Source organism: Styela clava, chromosome 2 (genome assembly GCF_964204865.1).
Source record: "Styela clava chromosome 2, kaStyClav1.hap1.2, whole genome shotgun sequence".
Classification (NCBI taxonomy): Eukaryota; Metazoa; Chordata; class Ascidiacea; order Stolidobranchia; family Styelidae; genus Styela; species Styela clava.
Window position 1 is genome coordinate 16037230 of NC_135251.1, and position 22555 is coordinate 16059784.

The 22555-nt window shown below is 34.9% G+C and overlaps 2 protein-coding genes across 3 annotated transcripts; one reads left to right on the forward strand and one right to left on the reverse strand.

Annotated features, from left to right (window-relative positions):
* Positions 1-1150: 1150 nt before the first annotated feature.
* On the forward strand, positions 1151-10217 carry LOC120336194 (stress-induced-phosphoprotein 1-like). Of its 2 annotated transcripts, XM_078110180.1 has the most exons (8): positions 1151-1382; positions 1908-2036; positions 2655-2839; positions 3184-3221; positions 4681-4740; positions 5634-5727; positions 6153-6514; positions 6668-6808. In XM_078110180.1, exons 1-7 carry the CDS (start codon positions 1248-1250, stop codon positions 6427-6429), a joined length of 918 nt encoding a protein of 305 aa, XP_077966306.1. In that variant the 5' UTR covers positions 1151-1247; the 3' UTR covers positions 6430-6514; positions 6668-6808. The 2 variants fall into 2 exon arrangements, with proteins under 2 accessions (XP_077966306.1, XP_077966305.1); XM_078110179.1 differs by lacking the exons at positions 1151-1382; positions 1908-2036; positions 2655-2839; ... (1 more) ...; positions 4681-4740; positions 5634-5727 and adding exons at positions 7092-7245; positions 7601-7693; positions 7848-7947; positions 8451-8683; positions 9341-10217 and having other exon boundaries at positions 6354-6514; positions 6668-6813.
* Positions 10218-11358: 1141 nt separating this feature from the next.
* LOC120336705 (sialin-like) lies at positions 11359-19916 on the reverse strand. The gene is made up of 10 exons (XM_039404437.2): positions 18445-19916; positions 16642-16851; positions 15703-15936; positions 15167-15341; positions 13947-14071; positions 13731-13886; positions 13417-13657; positions 12064-12197; positions 11746-11908; positions 11359-11570 (listed from the first exon to the last, which is right to left on the reverse strand). The coding sequence occupies exons 1-10, from the start codon at positions 18523-18525 to the stop codon at positions 11497-11499; spliced, it is 1593 nt and encodes a 530-aa protein (XP_039260371.2). The 5' UTR covers positions 18526-19916; the 3' UTR covers positions 11359-11496.
* Positions 19917-22555: the final 2639 nt, after the last annotated feature.

The following is a 22555-nucleotide window of genomic DNA, read 5'->3' on the forward strand; positions in this document are numbered from 1 at the left end:
GAAAGACCACTTGATATAGTCCTTCTGGCTCTACCTGATATATACCTATTGTCAATGTAATCGGATACCCTAACATTAAGCCAAAGAGAAAGCAGCAGTCGCGTTACTCCAATTGATCACATAAATATGAATATCATCAAAAGTTAACATGCTGCTTTGTTATGAAATGCATCATTTTTGAAATGGTATCAATTGACTCTATGTTTAGTATATATTTTTACTTGGTTTTACCTATTATCTATGTCCGCAACTAAATTAATGAGAAAATACATTGTACATGTCATATACTAACACAATTCTAATTATTCACCCTAAAAGTGATGACGTATCGAAAAACCCCGGAGTGGAGAAATTGGGGAACCCCCATGAATAAAACCGAAGTGAGAAATTGGTATCAGTTTGCTCAGCTTTATTTGTCAGAAGCTGAAAGAGAATGATTAATACAGTTTGCCACTTGGCCGAGTGACACTGAGGTCTGTTCACTGCAGCTATATATAAGGTTAGAGCTGGAAATAGAATAGTGTATCAAGTATGTAAATAGTGATATGTGGAGACTTACTAATTTTAAAAACTTCCCACAAAAATAAAAATTATAGCAAGAAATGTTGCCTATACTGACATCCCGAATTAAACCGAGTTGTCCAACATTTTTATACTAGTTGTATAAATGAAGGGCGGTTAAATAATTCGATTGTATGCTGATAGACTTAGGAAGAGTGTAATTGATCGCTATACCACCATATGTTTTGTGAGATTTGTAGATTGATACTTTATTGTTTATTAATATATTTATATACATTATATTTATTTCGCTAGACAAATTTTAGCTGGTCTGTATAAATCAACCCATGCCTATTAAGGTCAAAAACAATTGCTCGACAACTCTTACTGTCTTAAAACATTAAAATTCTGGTAGGATAGAAATATAATAGTTATCTAAGTGGGTTCTAAGCTGAGGAATAGTAAATTGTCTGACTGACCTTTTTTCATTTCTAGAACTTGAACATTATGATATCTTGCAGACGCATTGCTGTATGAATCATTACAGTGCCTTTATTTCCTTGTTAGTGTCGAAACGGTATTTTATGTTACTTTGCAGTGACAGCACTGAAGTTAGAGCGTACCTTGAATAAGAAACGAGAACTCGTCTCATTTGTTTCTTTTTTGTTAGGTTATCGACGGTCTGTCTGTTTGATTATATTAAGCCATTGTATTATTAAGACATTTGTAGTCTTCTATCAACAAAAATGTCAGCCAAAACAAGGTTTGTAAATGACGAAGCGGAGAGTTATGAATCTATCAACATTCAAGTCAAGTTCTCCGGACTTGATGTGATATCGTTGAAATCATCGGAGAAGACGTTGAATGTTGGAGGAAGAGAGGTAGATAAATCTAATTCTAATCAGTTACTACTCAATCGGATGAAAATCCTTTTTTGTGTTTGAGCTGGCGGAATGTTACACTTGGTTCCGTTACAATTGAACCCACGTACATTTGAACCCATGACAATTGCACCTGCATGCTCTTGCACATATGGACTTTTTTTTGTTTTACGGATAGTTGAACCCATACCAACCCTAACCCATGGCATTTAGCACCCGCATATAGATTGAACCCGCGGATATACACATGGGTTCAAATGTACGGTCACCGTTACACTTAAATATCAAACTTGAGTTACATAGCGTTTTCACATTGTACTGGCCCGCTCATATTCAATTCTTTTTGAAAGATTTTTAATCAGAATAGCAAATGTGTAACATTTTAGGTACATTTGTGTCACTTTTACTTTCTAATATCTATACTGACATGAATCGGAAACTACAGTTTATTAGATAGCATAGTTCTCAATGAGCTCTATCATAAGCTTTAACATTATCCACTAAATATTTCGTATATTTTTGAAGTTTCCATCATCTAGATTTGGAACATGGATTTTCAATAACGGACATCAGCAGGAAGATGTCAAAGAAATTCTGATTAATGGGGGAATTGTTGTTGCTCTGATTTGGGGGATGTTGAAAACATATCCCGAGGTGAGTAATATTCTTGTTACTAAAAAAGATATTTACACTACAATCGACCTAAATAATCGATAAAGGCAATATCAAAAACTCAACCTCAAGTGTATCATATTTATCACGACCATTTAGTTTGTATCTTTGCAGTGTACATCAGTGAGATTGTTATGTACTTTCTCCTACCAAGAACCAAGTATAATGAAAATATTTAACTAACAGCAACCTATAATTCAAGCATCTGTCTAATTATTTATTAGACTCCGGTGACCAAAAAACTGCTAATTCTGGCCTTCCAAACGTCGACGCACATAAGTGGCGACCTGGGCTTGACGGACGTAAGTCTTCGAACTTTCGAATCTACCCGCAATACCTGTCATTTTTTTTACGTAAGATAAAGTATAAGGGCAATGACCCTAACAACGTTTGACAACGCCTGGATGCTGGAACCGATTTGTTCATGGTTTCAGTATTGAATGCACAACCGATGGATACACTCAGTATATTCTTTAATGGACGAAATGAAGTATTGACTATTCAGTGACTTAATTATTTTAGGCGTTCGGCAAAGGCTTGACAGGACGCAAATGTATTTCTGTTAATGATACCAAACTTATTGCAATTTTATTTTTTCAGGTAACTGCTTGGGTTACTGACGTGAATGGATATTGCTTTTCTTTGGATGTTAGGAAGAGTCAAAAGAAAAGAATGATAAATGAGATTGGTTGTGGAAAGATGGCGAAACAAGTCGAAAGAGCTTTGAAAAATCTTGCAGTCACGTCTTTCTACAAGAACATCAAAGTGAAGTTGTTCAAACTAATGTAAGTGATATTGATCAGTAATTCCGGTCAAATTCTAACTAATTTGTAGTGGAAGGTAACTAAACAACGTTATTTCCTATGTTGATTTCTGTCTGATTCAGAACTAATAGCGGTGCTCGCAAATGAATATTTGATCGCTTTTTTTTTATATATATACACATATGATATATAGGTATTACTGAAAGAGCACTTTACAAATATTAAAACTGTTTTTCGCTTCATTTTTGCACCCCGATTTGAGGATGAATTCTCCTTACCCGGATCCTCATACCTTGAGCACTATTCGGTCATAAATTTATGTTACACCGACGACCTCATAATGTTCTGACTATGACTATTTTCAGGCGAGATGCTAGTCCGAGTAAAAAGAGAACTGAAAATGGTATGATTTTTTTTTACAATATCGTCACGCTAATAACCGAATTGCGTAAGTCATTTTTAGCAGTTTTGAGAAAAACGTAAAAAACTTCCTAATGATTTTGTTATGCAATTGAGAGTCAATAATTTGCCATGGTTCAATTTTTTGATCGTAGCCGGATTTGGGTTAATTTGTATGACGCAGTTAAGTGACGTCATAATGGCGCACTGTGACTTAGGCAGAAATGTGTCTATGACTTGGTGACATACGCAATTTGCAACTTCACTATATGCACCAGTCCTGAAAACTAAACATTCCAAAAACGAATGTAATTCTCAGTATCTACAATGTCTAATCCACAAAATAGCTAATCAGTTTCAATTAAATCATTTTTTTTGTTTAAAAATATATATTTAATCAATATAACACGTTCTGCACACCCACCGAAATAAGACTAAGATTAAATATAAAGAATAAAACAGCAACGCACCCAATATAAAAGCCAACCAAGGTAAATTTGACTCGGACAGTGAATATCACAAGTGTACATCTTCCTATACTGTAGTAAAAATTCAAATTAATACGCGCTAAGCTAGAATCCGAGATGCAAAAACTCGAAAATACTTCGCCGAGGTTATTTTGCCTTTGTGACGTCACAATAGTACTGCGTAACAAGGATAATTCATTATGACGAAACAATTGCACAAATGTGCATGTCATACTAAATCTCCATTTTTATGGGTTTCGGAATTCCTGAAATAAAATCTGAGTTAACAGACAGGTGCGCAGCATTACATAAATACCTATTTTATAAAAAACTCAAAATCGTCAAAAATGACTTACGCAATTCGGTTATTAGCGTGACGATATGTGATCGAGTATTCATATGAGATTTACAGTAACATTGTTTAAGACTACAAAAGTTGATTCCAGTAGAAATTGTGTAACAAAACATTTACACATCCAATAATACAAGTGTAGTGAGAGTGTAGCCTACTCCGCGTGGACCTGATTCCTCCGAGGTCCGTATAACATACCGCAATATTTGCGTTGTCAAAAGCCAATATATTGTAAAATTACGCAATCAGATTGAAGCATACCAAAAAACGAATAATGAAATACACTTATGACTAAAACAAAGACAAGCAATTCTTGAGTGGGTGGGAGTACAATGATGGATAATCTTGTACATAATCATAATAAATAAAGTGGAAATAAAGTGGGTGGACCTTGCTTCTACGCATTTAACATGCTCTATTGCTTCTGAGTAGTAAAAAATATTGAATTGCACAGTAACCATTAATCATTGAGTACAAAATTTCCTGAAGGAACAAATCATTTGTTCAAATTGCTTATGCTTAGAGTTTGTGATATGCAGCGGTTTACTTTTTAAAGATTGATCCAAAACACGATTTTTCATTTTGTACGATCTCGTCAATATTAAATTTTATCCACACTTCTTTTTTTATTTATCGATATTCAGATGAAGATAAATCTGATCATATTTCAGAAGCCATGAGAATGAAGAAACTTGAAAATGCAGGTGATTGTCAAATCAAATTTATATAATATCTATGGGGAATATTATAGCAATCAATAAATAGTCACCGATACAATAAAAATAAAACTATCCTACCATTTTCCAATAGGCCCTACCTGCTGATTTTAATTAAATATAAATTGTGCTTAATTTAAAAGAGTTTGTTGACTCCTAGCCCAGCCTATAATCATAAAGATTGAAGGAAGATAAATAAAGCACAACCGGTGTTAGCAAGACCATATAAATTTCTATGCAGAAAAACTGGCACTCCCATAGTATGTGAACCAAGATGGCGGACACCGGAATATAGTATGTGTACCAGGTTAGGGTTAGGCCATAATTTTATCCCAATTTTCCTCATTTTCGTTCTATTACGTGTTCGGAGACTAGCCAAGTGACTCACGTAATATTGGTCCGCCATCTTGGTTCACATACTACGGGAGTATCGAAAAACTCCATCAAGAAATGATATGACAAAGAACACTAGCGTGTATGCAAGAAAAATTACCAAAGCGTAAACTATGATCTAAAAGTACGATAGCGTGATATAATAGTTCTAAGTAATTTGGCAAAAGTTTAAACAAGCATGGGGACTATTTAAACAACGGGATTATAAATATACCTCGTGGCAACGCACCACCAACAACCCTACACTAACGAATAATTGGGCTATCCCGGGTTGGAATTCAGCCAGGAATATCACATAACAATCGAAACAATTCACTCGCTGTTGTTGCGATTCACATAAAATTGCGGTTGTGATTAAATTGAGCGAATTGTTATAGTACGTATAAGAAATGCTGCTTGACAATTACATATCAGTCTGGAGAGGCATGCTTAAAGTTTCATGTTTTTCTGTTATAAAGTTCTTAACCATGTTGAAATATTACCTGTAGAAAAAGTTGCAATATTCATGAATGACGGTAACTTCAGCTGGGCGTTTATGCGATTAAAGCAAGAATTGCAGACTGAAAAAGATGACGTTTCAAGGTGATGGTTTGTTGTAATAAATGGGCATTCTAGATAAACAGTATCTAGTTATATCTATCTCAAATTAATATACATTTGCTCTCGTAGTAATGAACTCTTATGTACTTATGGACTATAGAATTCATGTCTCCAGTGCGAGAAATCAATGCAATAAAAAATATTTTAGAGGAAAATAGTCCTCGGACAAAATCGCCTTGTGATGTTCTTTTAATTATGACTTTTTTAATCCTTGATTAACTTATCAAATAGATAAAGTGCCTTGTCGTATTACTACGTAAAATGAATCGACTCTCGAGCCATTTAGTAGATCAATTTTGATGAAATGCCCGAATGCCTTAAATTGAGGATATACTGAATTCATTGTTTAGATATTTTACTTTTATTAGTCTTCTTTTTTTTAATCTTATTATTGTTTACTTTTTTAGACTACAGATGCTGTTAAGGCTTGCCATATGCTCATTACATCTCAGAAACGCTGATGAAATTGAAACGTCTACGGATCAAGTTTTGAGACTGATGAAGGTTGTCACCATTTCAGCCAAACAACACAATGAATATCAGCATGATTTCCTTTTCCTTCACGAGATGTTCACCAAAATGGGACATTTCATCAGAGCGATAGAAATGGCTTTTGCTTTCAACAGAGTTACAAAAAAATTCCCGATTCTGATGAACGCATTGAGAAGATATTTCGCTACTTGACTCGTATTGTCGGATCTCTAACAGACCTTGTTTCGATTAATCCGGGAGCCTGTTTAATGAGTCAAGTGATTTTATATAAGCAACAGGTAAAGACAATATTATACTCAATACGTAAGTCATTGGAATTAAACAGCTAAGTTGTAAGCAAACTGTTAGACTAATAGTTTTATATTCTTTACCATATTTGTTATTTTTATGAACAATTTGACAAGAAATATGCCGACTTCTTTTTCACAAGGGTGGATAAAGAAATTGAAGACACTAAAAATGAGAAAAACTGTAGTCCATTAGTGATGGCTCGAAACGTATACTACATTGAAATCATGAAGACTCATATGGAATCGGCAATAAACAAAAGTGTTGCACTTCTTTTCGGAGAAAATAGTGAGACAACTTTTTTTTTTGGAGTACAGCATAGTACTCGCACAAAAGTTTTATAAAATTGTAAAAGATATCTGGCTTATCAAAATATTTGCTTTTCCAACACTGAATATGAATTATCTATATGTTGCTTTTTGCTACTTTTTGCTTCTCCATTATTATGTTGCTGGATGATAGTGCATGCTGGGGTTTTGAATTACGGTTTAGTCAATTCGATGTTGTTGTATAAATACCATTATTTTTAATTAAAGAAATGCCTCGAAGAATTTATTTTTGCACAGCGAAAGAATTTAATGAAATGGTATGCTGTTGGAGTGATTATCCGTTTGTGGCGAAGAAGCTAGCAGAACATCCATTAACAGCAAGCTATACAGAAGATGAAAATTTTACAAATGCTTGTCTACAAATATCAAAAAATCCAGCTTTGCTTAAAGAGTATGACTTACGTTTTACTTATGGTTCCCCCAAAAAGATCTACTGTTCAATAAAGTAAAGTTACGTGTTAAAATAGAATCGTTTTCGTGTAATTCGTGTAATATTGTATAATTATTTTCGAATTATATTGACACTGTATAACAAAGGGGAGGGCCTCGGTCATGTTTTCGTGACAATTATGAGTTAAAACACAAGATAACTTGAATTCATATACCGGCTTAACAGCACAACCATTCTGGTGTATTTATGGCATATCTATAGGATTAGCTGTGCGTTTCATTATCTATGATATAAAAAAGGGCGAAAACAATTTTTATTAGTTATGTATCCCAACTGAACTTATTTCATATAACAGAAAAATATCAGATATAAGAATTGCTCAAGCAAATGAAGTGCTCAGATCGGAATTTAAAGGTACAGATGAAAAGAGCAAGCAATCGGCAAAAAGGTTGGACCTGCTTGTTTTATTTTTTATTTAATGATTTCTTAATTTTTACTCAATGTTTAAAGTTAGGAAGAGATGAGTTGTATTTACAACGATTGGTATTGGGAAAGAAGAAAGTTTAATATTATTTAATCATTCAATAATAAAAAAAATTCAGAGAAATGGAGGAAATTGACGTTGCATCTGGAAATTTCGGAGTTACAACTAGCAAAAAATCTGGGAAAAATAACAATCGTCCTTTGGATAAGAAAAAAGAGGTGATTACAAAATCATTATTCTATACTTTACTTCAAAATTAATATTGTATCTGAACTTTGATCACATATGTTTTGCAGTATTGTCCCCTGAATGCCTCCAATGCACAATATTGCTAACGAGGTTACTCTCTTAATTTACTCATAAATTCACATTTCTGTGTATTGAGTATAAAACAAATCAGCATACTTAAATTGATTGAAATTCTCAAGTTGGTGTTTCTATTCTCTCTGATCTAGAAAGTGTGACATTGCAATGAGCTACTCCTAATTGCAAATCGATTTGTTCAAATGTTTACACGCATGTCATTATATAGTCATTCAGAAAATTGGCATTGTCTAACATATTCCAAAGAATTTTTTTTCATCATGCTTAATATATAAAAAGTTCTGTCATTTTTATATTTTATTATCAAAGTAGCAACAGAAGCCAATGAAGTAGTGATTATCAAATAACAAAAATTAGTTTTATGCTTTTTGCCATTTATATGAATTTTAATATGAAGGCTGACGTTGAAAAAGAAAAGGGAAACGACGCATACAAAAACAAACTCTTCGATAAAGCCCACAAGCATTACGACAAGGCTATTGAGTTGGATCCAATGAATGCGATGTTTCATTCAAACAAATCTGCAGTTTATATTGAAGAAAAGAAATTGGGACAAGCAAAATCAGCTTGTTTAACAGCAGTTAGATTGGCAACACAAAGCGAAAGACATGATAATCGCGATTTATCGAAGTAAGTTTAGTATTCTATGTAAACGGGCATTTTGAAATTTTGACACTGGTCGTTGATTACATTATTTGAGAGCATATTCTAAACACTGGGAAATGTCAAGTGCAATTCTGTAGAAGCTTCACGAAAAACTCGTAGTATCGGGGACGAAAAGTTAAAATGGAATATTCAGTTTGATTTATCATGTGCAGATGCATTCTATACCTCTCCGCAGAATTTTATTAATGCTATTCACTTACTTCATTAATTAAAACCGCAATAGCTAACGTGCATTTAAGAATAAATCTATTTTCGCGCCATTAACATACAACTCTACAACAAAATTTCTGTACTCGCCCATATATTTCATTGAATTCTGATTTTAATTATCACAGTAAAATTTCGTAACCTTATTCACTATCTTATGAAAATGTTCAATTTTTATAAACCATGTGTTATGTTTAGAGATCAGCTCTGTATGCTTATACTATTAGTTGCATTTTGTATGATTTGTTCTTATTTATCTATCCCTGCGTGCGTAATGTTCAGAAATTTATATAATCTATAATCTTTGAGTCACAAGGCAGCACGAACCAGCTAAATTAGTACGATGCAATAAATCATAATAGTAAGTGGATATCCATCCCATTTGCATATCGTGATTGTTATATTCGTTTCTAGAATTCTTGCCAGACTTGCTCGGATTGAAGTATTAGAAGGGAAACCGAATGGAGCAATCGAGACATACGATCGATCACTTCGACTTCATCATGACGATAAAGTGGCCCAACAAAGACAACAATGCATTGATGCTATTATGGCAATGCGCTTCATGCATTCGATGAGATTCGGCTCCGAATTTCCGTTTTACTGATTCCGGAATGTAGCAAAATGTACAGTAGCTTCTAGAACATTTTACTGTAATAAAAGTTCTTCAACTATATTCCATTTGTTTCGTTAATATAAGCCACATTGATACATATACTTAATAGGGAGCAATCGATATTTGTAAATTACTGAAGAATTTTTCTGTGTAACAAACACTGTTCTAAATTATGGGTTAATCGTATTTATTGTATTTTCTTTTAACTTACATGATTATTGACTTGTTAATGTTATGGATTTTGTTTTAAATGCAACATCTTTATCATACAAATTCAGCTACCAGATAACGACACACATTAAACATATTAACTTTTTAAAATTGATTTTCACGAAATTTGTAATTTCAATTTTATAGAATTAATTAATTTTTGTTTGTCATCCGTAGTGTAATATAAGAGCAGATGAAAGTTCTTAGTCTTGATCTCCATCAAACTCTATTTCTGTGGTCGCCTGATCCTTACACCGAAACCATAAATAATAATTCAGACTTGGCCAGCAAACTATTGGAATGTTGTTGCCAATTTGTTCGCCACGGCCATGCAGTATGTAATGGATATATATGTATATACTGTCTATATATATATACTGAATTTGTTTGCTCGAAATGACGAATTTCAAACCATTTTAACATGTATTTTACTACTGAATGTGACTACAATAAATATATATAGATAAAAGACGAAATTTATGACAACAAAACGCGGACCAGGTTAATAGACCTATCGGGCCGGATTGGCTCCGCTGGCCATAGTTTCCCCATGTCTGTTATAGTGTTTTTATGAGATGCGCAAGTTGAGTAAACATACCAAATAGTATATTTTAAAGATAGGACAAGAGGTCAGTTAATCAGGTCAGATGTATCAAGTTAAATATTTGAGATTGCGTAACGCAATGTATAAATGACGAATGAAATGCTGTGATAGATCGTCCTCATACAGATATGATGTCATATGGTGCAAATAGTACGATTGGGGCTGTCGCCAAAGTTTGCAGGTTCTGTGTTGCATGCAATGCATATTTAATATTTCGCCCATATTTGCTTCAGATGACATTTTCATCAAGTAGGGTTCATAGAACAACCTTGGCTTGTGTGTTCAGATTACTATCATGAATGTAAAGTCACTAAAAAATAATTATTAGTTGTGAATGGAACCTAACAAATTCCACACTATTTATATTTATTCTTAAACTACACGAGGGAAAAAATGTTACTGAAAATTCGAAAACACTTGATGATAAAACAAATTAAGGACGTTATGGCGGAAACACTTAATTATATAAATAGTTCAAGGGTTTTACTGTGTTACAATTTGGTCTGGCTATTATTAGAATTCCTAAATTGATACGCAACACATACCAACGTTGGGGTGAAATAGTTAATACATCGTAGTTTCAGTGTATAAATGCCACGTTTTGAGATTGTATTTTTGAGCCTGGTACGTAGATTTCTCAGTGCTTACGGATTTTTATGTGCTATATTCTTTAATATGTACCAGCTCTCGATATCATTTTTATCGGAGTGAAGTGTTTGACTGGGATACTCGGCAAGAAACTTTATTATTAGGAGGTTATTATTACGGATACCCATTTCCCAATATTGTTGGAGGATATTTGTCAAAATGATTTGGAGTTAAACTTGGTCGAGGAATCTCTATGTTTTTTCGGCCATTCTTGGAATATTAATCCCATTGATTGATTGATACTCCTTTTTCCTGATGCAGGAATAATAGCGGACCAACCCGGGCGGAAAGTCGTGTTTATACAATTGGAACACATAAACCTTCGTAAATATATGATTATTATATTTATTGTCTACTGTTTCGAAAGATCAATATACTTAGAAAATATCGTATGGATTTAAATTATATTAATATCTGAGTATAAATACACCTATACACTGGTTGGGGTGTCGATCGTCCCTGGCGTCGGATCTGAAGCCAAACGCGTAGGATTCAAAGTTTATCGTTCTGAACATCGGGAAGTTCCTTTTTATTGAAAGTGGTTATGTTTTCTGATCGTTCATAAACTGTAAAACGATACAATAATATTTATTATCTTTTAACAGTTAAAAAACGTTAAAATAGCCAATATGTTTTGATGCTTAGATCATTATGCTGTAACAAAATCAGTAACTGTTATAACTAGCGTTCTATTAGTATATTGTCATGTTAAAAATAGCAAATAAAAACTTTTCATATCACCTTTGCTAGACGACGCCGTGTCGGAAATTGAAGTATCATTAACATCAGGCGGAATGGCCCAAGATTGTACTTCTCCAGAGCCAAATATAGCAAAAAATATGAATCCGACAGTAGCAACTAATGCCGACATCCAAAATACATACTGCCATTGCTGAATGGTTTGCTTGGATAAAATGTGTAAAAATGTTTTACCGTCAAATTTTTCAAAATACATGGTTTGAAATGATTTCCATGGGAACGAATAAACAAAGCGTACATTTTCAGGTTTGATTTTAAAGTATGCCGCCACAACAACTAATTGTGGCAAAATAAACTTACCCCGTTCAGAAGAATAAGTCCGGCCATTTGAGGCGCAAGAAATCCGGGAAAGTTTCCAATGGCATTAATGACTCCGCAAGTAATCCCACTATATCTTGGTGCTAAATCTATGATATTTGCTTCATGACTTGTCACTATGATATACAAAACAGTAAACAAATATTCTTAAGAAGTGAGATAACTATATTATTTTATTATATAGTAGGTCGGGGTAAATCGGACACCCGGGGTATGATGGACAGTCAAAATAAAATCCTCCTAATAGCGACACCTCGCGCTTTTTCGTCGCTCAAAACGCATCGCGTGAAAGAGCGACATCATGCGAATAACGACAGAACCAAGATTTTACATTTCAGGCTCGACAACTTACAAGGCGGTGCTTTTTGGGGAAAGGGTGTTTTTGTTGGGACAAAAAAAACATCAAATTATAGAGTCCCATGGTGGCGAAGAATAATTTTAGCCGGAAAATTCTACGAACTCGGTTCTATTTTGTTTATTTGTTGAAAGTAGTTGCATTAGACAGAATAAATTCTTTAGCAGACTGCCAGTACTCATTTTTGGGTTGGCAGGGTCACTTAAGAAGCAGGGTCGATTTTGAAGGGGGAAGGGGGAGGATTTTTTTTAATATAGTTTGTTGGGAATGTGAATGGGGCGTCGTCATCGAAACTTATAAATAATTATTTTTTGGTACTAAGTACTCTTTTACAACAAAGATCAAAAGCACACTTATCGCCATATTTATACTGGGTCTCTTAGAAGTTAGGCCCGGCGTAAAATTTCATCTTACCCCGACTAATTTTTTTTTCCATATGCGTATAAAATACGCCCAAGGTTATGCCAAGAAATTACAAAATAAATACTTCTAGAGGTAGTCCGTGTAAAGAAGGTATAAAAATTGCAGTTGAAAAAGTGCAAACTAAATTTTAAATTTCTAGTTTTCCTAAAACTGTTCAAACTTTTTTGAAAATTGCCTTGTTATGTCGTTTATGGGGTAAGACGGACATACTTTTTAATATGCAAGAAAAGTGATCTGTTTAAAAGAGACAGAATCCTGGGTCATCTAGGCGTTGACCGAAGTCTTATGACCGAAATCTTAGACACCATCAAGTTTATTTTGGTGTGTGTCCGTCTTGCCCACAAAGTGTCTAACTTACCCCGATATGTTTTTAGCTGAAAATCGGGCGTAAATTCCGATTCGTTGCTATGGCAACAATGTGCAAATGTGGCAAGATAGCTGGAGGGTGGGTGCATAAATCAAACGTAGAACGAATGCAGCTGCGACATTATTTGAAGAGTTATTCAAAATAACTTATTAGTGGGTCCGACTTCCCCCGACCTACTATATATACATACCATTAAATGCAAGAAAGGCTACCGAAATGCTGAAAAAACTCACTGCTGCCGCAACATTGCAACCACTGTAGCCGGCTAGTACAATGAATATACTCGGAATAATCAGAGACAAAAACGAATTCACTTTTCTCACTGTAACTGTTTTTGCGATACGTCGTTGACGGATGATATCACAAAAATATCCAGCTGCCAGCAATGTGAAGAATTGCAACAAATAAGGAAGGGCAGAAAGTGCTCCACTCTGCAATGCATGTTAGAATGTAGGTATAATCCAGCTTTAATTGATACAAATTTGCATGATTTGCCAAACTCACAGCAGCAAGATTAAATCGAAGTATTGAAGACATGTACGTTGGTAGTAGAGACAAGTACGTGTGCGATGCCCAATTACAAGCAAAAAATCCTACAGTTGTGGCCCAAAGTGGAATTGACGTAAATAATGCTTTCCATGGAGTTGGTTGGTCACTTTTCTAAAATTAGAATAAGATATTGAGACATATGAAAAATATGACAAATTTATTTCTTCGCACCTCTTGAGATATCCCCGTTGTCTTTTCAATATACGATTTTTCTTCTTCTGAAATTCTTGGATGATCAGATGGTGAATCATGAACGACAGCAATCCACAGCATTGAGCATGGTAAAGCGATACCGCCTGTAATAAAATGTTTGCTTAAATCTTATTTTGTAAAAGTTTATAATTTTCTCGGGACTCAACGCCAGTTTTCATTGACATGTTGCTATGGTAATTAATACAAAATATCGCAACGTCACGTAACACTTGTCTGTCGTATTTTTCAGCACACTGGGTGCTCGGTCTTACCATTGCGATTTACATGTGGTAAGAGATATAGATAAGATTCAGTTGTCAAAGGTGATAAAATTTGAGGAGATCATTATAATAAAATACACATCAGGTAATACCAATATGAAAAAGAAACAGTCTCGTGGCCAATTTCGCCTAATATTGGCATCAAATCGAAAAAATTTGTAGCTTCCTCACTTTGCGGATGAAAATTTCAAGTCGGCTTTTTCTTAACTAAAATGCTGACTATTTTGATCATTTGAATTACTATCTGTCAGAAAAATGTCTCATTGAGAGAAATTCGGCGTCACAGGCACAATAATTGATTATCGTTTGAAATAGAATACTTTAATTCAAAGTCATGGTGTTCGACAGCATAGTCAATTCACTTCATATAAAGACTGAAATGCGGCGTATCTAAGTGACTTCAATTTAAGCACCAATCAGAACGTCCCACAAGGTAAATTTGTCGTCGCATAGAGTCATAGACCAGTGGTTTTCAATCTTTTTGGTGAAGCGGAACACCAATACAACAATCCAGATTCTCGAGAAACCCTATGAGCCATAGTTTATTTGTCTTTTATTGTTTAAGTTTATTAACTACTGTAAATAGACATTTATATCTAGGCAAAACTAAATGATCTTTAGAATGTAGCGAGTTTAATATTAGTGGCAAACCTAATAGATTTTGATTATATTCAATAATATACATATATATATATTAATATAGATTCTCGGATTTGGATGTTACCTTGCGGAACCTATGTACTGTACTGGCAGAACCCTGGGGTGTCGCAGAACTCCGGTTATAAAACATTGGCATAGGCAATAAAAGAGCAAGTTTTGTTAGTAAGATGAAAATCTGATTTAACTCTCTTTGTGGTGGTCATTTCATCAAAAGTATCAGTACAAGGAAGACAGGATGAAATTTAAGCTAAGAAATACCTGTTATATAAAATACTGCTTCCCATCCTAGTTGATCTGCTATTATTCCGGCTACAGGGAGTGTGACTAGTGTTCCGATACAATTTCCACAAGAAGCTATTGCAACAGCTTTTGTTAGTTCCAGCGGTGGAATCCATTTTCCAATAGCAGCATGAACTGATGGAGCGAGTGGTCCCTTTATTGTTAAGATTAGAACAAGTTTGCAACCTATTAGTGGACATAATAAAGTTTAAAGAATGAAAATGTCGGAAAATGCCAAATGATTAGTTTTACCCGTTCGACGTGTGAAATATTCAAATTTTGGACTAAAAATTGAAACATCATATTCTATCTTCTATTCGAAATGAAATAGTTAATTGTGATATGTAAAGAGAATGAACTCTCATATTTTTATATTATAAAATAGAAGTCAGCTTTTTTGGTTGGAGTTTTTTAAGGTATTGCGCTGGTTATATCATGATATTGTCTTTTTCTTGAAACGAGTTAGGCTCTCATTTACAGTAATATTCAAATTCGTAGCAGAAATAACAACCAACCTGTAGCACTCCAAGTAGTATTCTCGCAGCCACAAACAGTCCAAAACTGGATTTAGCAATCGGAGGACTTAATATTGTGACAATAGAAGACAAAAGCATCGAGATTCCAAGAACAAGTTTTATTCCAAATCTTTTTGCCAAATACCCTCCGACAACATTCGAAATTATATATCCGTAATAATAGCATCCTAAAAGCAAACTTTCTTGTCCAATATCCCAGTTGAAAGACCCATTCTGAAAATCATTTAGCCATAACATTTTGATAATACGAAAGATAATATATAATAAATATACACAAAAATATGTTTGTAAAAAATGAAACGTGGTCTCTCTTTGTTTATTAACCTCAAAATGCCGCATTTGAACGGCAAAACACAAACCTCTAACTGTCAATTTCAAGTCAGGGCTGATAAGTTATCGGCGTATTCATTTATTTTTCTAATGAATTTTAATAGTACTACTAGTTTGAATATTAGGTATTAGGCGGATTACCGCCATACGGTTAATAATATAACGATATGAAATAGATTTGACAATAAAAGATTATTTTGTATGCAAACACTAAACCATTCCGAGATTTTCGATTTCAAATTCAGTCACAAAATCCAACTCTATTTACTGAAACTTGAAATGACCGCACATTGTAACAATAGGAATTTGGTTAGTTATATTTCACATATGGCTATATGCCTCGAATCTTTAGAGTATTGGGACACAAATAAAATTCGGAAAAAGGGTATTTCAAATTTCTGTCAAAAGATTGTCACAGTCACTAAATACAGTTGAAATGATGTTTGGCTATCATCGTACTACATGTATGCAAAAGAGTTTTTGACAAACATTTGTTAAAAGTATGCGCATAGCATTGTACGCAGCTCAATTTGTGTTAAACAAATTTTGTCTTTTTGTTAACTTTGTAATATATTATAAGCAAAGTACCTCCCCATTTTCATCTATTTCTGAACTTCCATGGTCAGGACAAACATCAGATGTGTTAGCTGAGGTATCTTCATCAGTTTGATTCACCATGGCAACAATAGCAACACTGAGATTGGTTCTCATCGAAAATAAGTTGAACTTTGCAATAAATGACATCAACACGATTATATGTCTTGCTTTGATATAGCAGCCATTCGATGTTTTTTCAGACTTAGAAAAAAATTGACGTAAATTAATTTAACAAAGGGACCGCATTTTGCAATTGAAGGCAAAGGTTAACGTTAAAATTATATACACTACAAAATGTAATTGCACGTGACTCTAACCTAATTTCAACATTTCTTTGAATATAAAATGCTTGTATTTAGTAAAGATGCACAATAGCTAGGGTTACCATATTTTTGATTTTGTAACTTTACATTTTCCGATTTTACTACAACGGCCTACATTTAAATCAATCCCGGCTGACTTCATTGACCACATTGTCATCGATAGTTTATGCGCATATTCTCTGTCTAAATATCGGGTTCAGTTCGAAATATAGAAAGGAATTAACGTTACAAATAATTCGAATTTAGATTTTTTATGTACAACAAAAGGAAGAAAGAATAATAAAATAGTCGGCGGCTTTCAAGCACTGAGAATTTACTTCTTCGCCTAATGATACTTTTCTGTAGATAACACCTTCTTCAAAAAGACGTTGTTCATTATTACTTTCACGTAAAAGTCAGAGCAGGGCCAATTAGTATTGATTTTACATGTGATAGGTTCGCTAACAATGAAACAAACAAAATAACGCATTCACCTCCAGTAAGTAGGCAAGCGTTGCACTGCAAAGCAACAGCAGTAACGAGCACATGTTAATTGATAATGTTCGTATTAATGTATTATGCTGGATGGCTGAACGCCAAAGCGGGACTTTTCTGACTTGTCGGGACGGCGGGACAAGACGCTAAAAAGCGGGACGTATGGTAAGCCTAACAATAGCAAAAGTATAACAAACAACCTATATAAAATCGTGTTTAAAAGCGAACAGTTCTTGATAGTACTTGTTCAAATTTGTTTGAAACAAGTGTATCGTGTAAAAACATTGATAAAGTATTGTATATATATAGCATAAATAAACCAAATGTACCCCATTTCATGTTGAAATTATCAAAACAAATTTAATTCAAACAAAGACTTTCGTGGGAATCAAATCACACCCCTTTTAGGAACATAACAAGTTTCGTCCAGCCAATATCAAATTGGGTTTTATTTTATCACGATATTTAAACACTAATTTAAATAATTATATGTAAGTTCCCATCCGTACGATGTTCATAGTTACCCGTATTGAGATAATAGGAGTTTCTGTTTATAACGTGAATCACGAGCTCACGTTTACAGTATTTAATTAGATTTATGATCAACGTATAAATACTACTTGATATCTTTCAATGTTGGGCTAGTCTGGATAAATGTTTTAGGACCGTATTCTGTGAATTGTGGAAATCTACGAATAAAATAAAATAGATATTTTCTAACGTATCTTCATTTAACGTGGGCGTTGACGACTGCCAGTGTCTATCATCAGGTTGACAAACTTGAGACAAAACTATTGTCAGTCAAAATTTGTGTCAGACGCAACTAATCGAACCAGTCAACAAACAACTTCTGTATAGTGGTAAATAATCACTATATTTGGTGAAATCACTATATATATTCATATATGGCATTTTGAAAATTATATAAAATGACATTACTCATATATAACGATACACAACTGTAGTAGATAAATTTGCTTGAATTTCATATTCTTACCTCCTCGTTTTCGTGTGAGATATTTTCAACTCCATCCCACTCCTTTGTATTGTTTCTCCTTGCTCGTGTATTTGTAGACATGTTCTATTTAGTCATATTCAAATATTTGCCGAATAAATAAGGATGTGTTCCAAAGTACAAAGCAGTCGTAATGCTGTTGTATCCCGAGGAAATGGATTTTCCGTTTTTTTATTCGATCTGTTTTAATGTCAGATTTGTTCTCCCGTAGCCGTGTAAACAAGTAAACTAAACAGTCAGGTTTCTTTTCCCAAAGAGAGTGTCATTTATAGTTGTCAATTGTCTATATAGCAAGTGGTCAACGTATCCTGGGATTGGGACGAACGTTGCTTTAAATTGTGAAAAAAGACTGCGCAATAGCCTTCGAACTTTATAGGCGAAGGTTAGTTTTCTACAGGGTTCAATTCACCCAAACGCTTGTTTATCGCAGGCTTTTTTTTACAAATTTCGAGTAATACGAGTCCATCAATCAAAAAGTAGGGCAGACATGAAAACCATGGATAGATTTTTCTACCAAACGCTAAAGTATCCAAGCTATTTAACCAATTATTTGAGCGAAATGGAAACAAAGATTCCAAATGCCCCAAGAATTGATATGAATGCTTGATAAATACAGAAGTTACTATTTCTTGATTACAAATATGTGACTTTTCTCACGATATTCCATGATATGCACTGCAGATTGAATAATAAACTCACAGACGCAAACATGAACGATAACTAGCGTTGGGATGAAATACGAATAGTAGGCCGTTGTGATAAAGTTTTATCGGAACAACAAAATTACAACCTTAAAACGGTGAAGAAAAATTGGTACTATGTTTGCATCCATAACGCAATGATAACCCTACAATACTCAAACAATGAAATGCAATAATTATATAAATACGTATTTGAAATAATGCCATGCTTTCAAATAAATAAATAGTTTCAGACATTTTTATCATAACGTTGATCGCAGGAAACACTGACGAGGCCCTGTTGAAACTAGATGACCTAATTTTAGATGCATGATTAATCAACCATTGAACTTGTGCAAAGCAAGCTAACCATTTCAAAAGCCAGCGGACTCATCGCCATGTCTTCTGCAACTATCTCAATCACTGCCCGCCACCGGTGACCGTACATTTGAACCCACGTACATTTGAACCCATGTGTATATCCACGGGTTCAATCTATATGCGAGTGCTAAAACCCATGGGTTAGGGTTAGTATGGGTTCAACTATCCGAAAAACAAATAAAAATCCATAGGTGCAAATTCATACGGGTGCAATTGTCATGGGTTCAAATATACGTCGGTTCAAATGTAATGGAACCCCCGCCACCAATTATCATATCGTTGGCTACCGCTACAATAATATTATGATTTCTTTGGCTGGCATTGAATTCACTAGTTCTGCTTCAGTTTATATTTCTAACAATGATTACTTGTATTCTAGTGCTCCTTTTTGTTGCGAAAACATATTCTCTTTCCGCTACCTGATCTTGTAAGTTTTCAAAGTACATATTCACATATGAAGTTTATAGACTTTTCTGCATGATGATAATTGAACAAGTCAAAATGTGTCAAGTTGGTTAATCAATAACAACATAGTGAGAGAACTTCTAGTATTCTGACGCAGCAAATCTGAATCATAAGGCCAACAACTCTCTCATTTTCGTGGCCAAAAGATCGATGTACGTTCAAGCCAAGCTGAATGAAAAATATCCTGTATCACGAGGTCGGGCCGTTTCAAAACTCTGTTTCGAAGCACTTATAAGTCGAAACGGTGCTGTCTAAACTTTCGAAAACTATCAAAGATGTTTGGCTACGCTAAGAAATCGTAACGCTCACCTTCTTGACCAGCTATCAAAGAGGCTTCTTTGCCAATGCGCGGAGCTGCTGACTAATCACGTCTGGATTCGCCCTTATTTCATCTTCACAACAGTCTGTGGTATCATATAAAGGAGCAAATTAGACTGTACGTTGTTACTAAACTTACATGGTGGAGTGATAATGAAATGTGTACTTCAAGTTTGTCACAGCTTGCCCTAACTCCTTGTGTAAAAGTTCTCTCGAATGCAGACCATACTGCTCTAGAATTGAGGTCTGATTTAAACAGGCAAGCATGTAGAAACCTGTGTTTTGGAATGGTAATACTGGTCTATGGCCGCATGATATTCAATTACGTTAAAAACGGTGCTCTTCCCATCACGTTTTCTAATTGTTCACAATACGCCACGTTTCAAGCTTTTTTGTTTGGGCATCACCACCAATCGATAGTCGTTTGGAGTTCTGTTCGTTCATTGACTGTAAGACAATATATTACTGTATCTGTCGTGTAAGCAATCAAGAGCCTCAAAAGTTAGTAGATACGATGAATTTTATTTTGCAATTGGCTGACAGTCAATGGAGAGACTTCGGAGCTGTTTGCAATCACTAGTTTATTATTTCACCATACTGAGAATAGTCACAAGCAATGTTCCCTCTAATTTCTTGTAGTATGTGTGCGCAGAACTTTTGGTATGTGCGCACTTTTTTGGGAATGGCTAATATTTGTGCAAAAACCAATGTAGAAATTTTGGCGTTCTAACAGGGTAATGGGTGGGCCAACAACAACACTTTCTCAACCTGCCAACCGAGAAAATTGTTACATTACATCGAAATACGTCTGTGCGCAGTAAATCTATGCGTGTGCGCAGCCTCTGAAAGCTGTGTGCGCAGCCTCTGAAAGCTGTGTGCGCGCGCACACGCGCACACCTTAGAGGGAACACTGGTCACAAGACATACATATTTCAATAAATCATAAAAAAATTGCATTTCAGGGCGGAGGAAGACCCGACAATGGTTATCAAACAGCGTCACCCTTAAATAAGCCTAACAGAAAATGATAATAAAAAAATCGAAGTTCATATAATAATTGGGTACTAGATTAATTCTTGCCAATAAGTTTATATCGATTTTTTTTTAATCTGTCCCCGAAATACTTCCTGCACAAATTTTCCTTCTTGCCGCGTTGGCGACCTCTGAAGGCGAGATAATCGTTCAGCGCAGTAGAGGATTATGCAACTGTCTTGTTCTCGACATGACAACCCACTCGCCACTGGTTTTCATCGCCAGTTGTCAAAAGTATCGCCTTTGCTATGCAGTTAGTAGCGATATGTCTTGCACAAGTAGTAAGTATACTGATAATGACTTGTAGCGATCTGTTAGGGTGTAGAGCCCAAACAGTGCAAAGATGTTTGGCTGCGCTAAGAATTCGTAACGCTCACCTTCTTGATCAGCTATCAAAGAGGCTTCTTCGCCGATGCTCGGAGCTGCTGACTAATCACGTCTGAATTTGCCCTTATTTCATCTTCGAGCTGTATAATCAGCTGACGCAGTGCGTGCTCAATGTATTTTAAACATACCTTATCTCCCAACTGTAGCTGTTGGAGTGGAGCGTGGACAAGAAATCCTCTGATAAGAATTCTTCGTAAAATTTTCCAGTCTAATACTCGTCTTTCAATACCTTCTCGAAACTGTCCAGCGTGACTTTTGTACTGGCTTTCCTATGTGTCTTACTTGGGTTTGCTTGATAAGATACATCTGCTTTCTCCCCCCTTTTAAACCAATTCAGCACCATTTTTACGGATTCATTAATTAGGATCACATAATACTTGGTTTTATTTCTTGGTTTTTCTTCGGGATTGGTATTGTCGGTTTATGGGGACACTATGGATCAGCAGCCTTGTTCCTAACTAGTTTTTATTGGGTTAGTTTTGGAAACGGTGACCGTACATTTGCACCCACATACATATGAACCCTTACATTTGCACCGGTATATACGCGGGTTCAATCTATATGCGGGTGCTAAAATCCATGGGTTAGGGTTAGTATGAATTCATATATCCGTAAAATTTCATGGGTGCAATAGTATGCAGGTGCAATTGTCGTGGGTTCAAATTACGGGTGCAAATGTACATGGGTGCAAATGTAACGGAACCTTTGGAAACAACTAAGACTACTTGCAGTTTGCGTCTCCTCGCGAGGTAGTCTATTCGCGGCGACCATTGTGACGTGTGTTGTTGTGCTAGTTTCTTTCGGCAATCTTGTATACACTAGGCGGCGAC

Coding starts and splice junctions, on each gene's coding strand:
- LOC120336194 (XM_078110179.1), top strand. CDS start 6,486: ATGAGTCAAGTGATTTTATATAAGCAACA. Junction 6,814..7,091: donor ACTTCTTTTCGGAGAAAATA/GTGAGACAACTT, acceptor ATTTTTGCACAG/CGAAAGAATTTAATGAAATG. Junction 8,684..9,340: donor GATAATCGCGATTTATCGAA/GTAAGTTTAGTA, acceptor ATTCGTTTCTAG/AATTCTTGCCAGACTTGCTC.
- LOC120336705 (XM_039404437.2), bottom strand. CDS start 18,525: ATGTCTACAAATACACGAGCAAGGAGAAACAATACAAAGGAGTGGGAT. Junction 15,342..15,702: donor TACTACTTGGAGTGCTACAG/GTTGGTTGTTAT, acceptor TTAACAATAAAG/GGACCACTCGCTCCATCAGT. Junction 13,658..13,730: donor TTCGATTTAATCTTGCTGCT/GTGAGTTTGGCA, acceptor CATGCATTGCAG/AGTGGAGCACTTTCTGCCCT.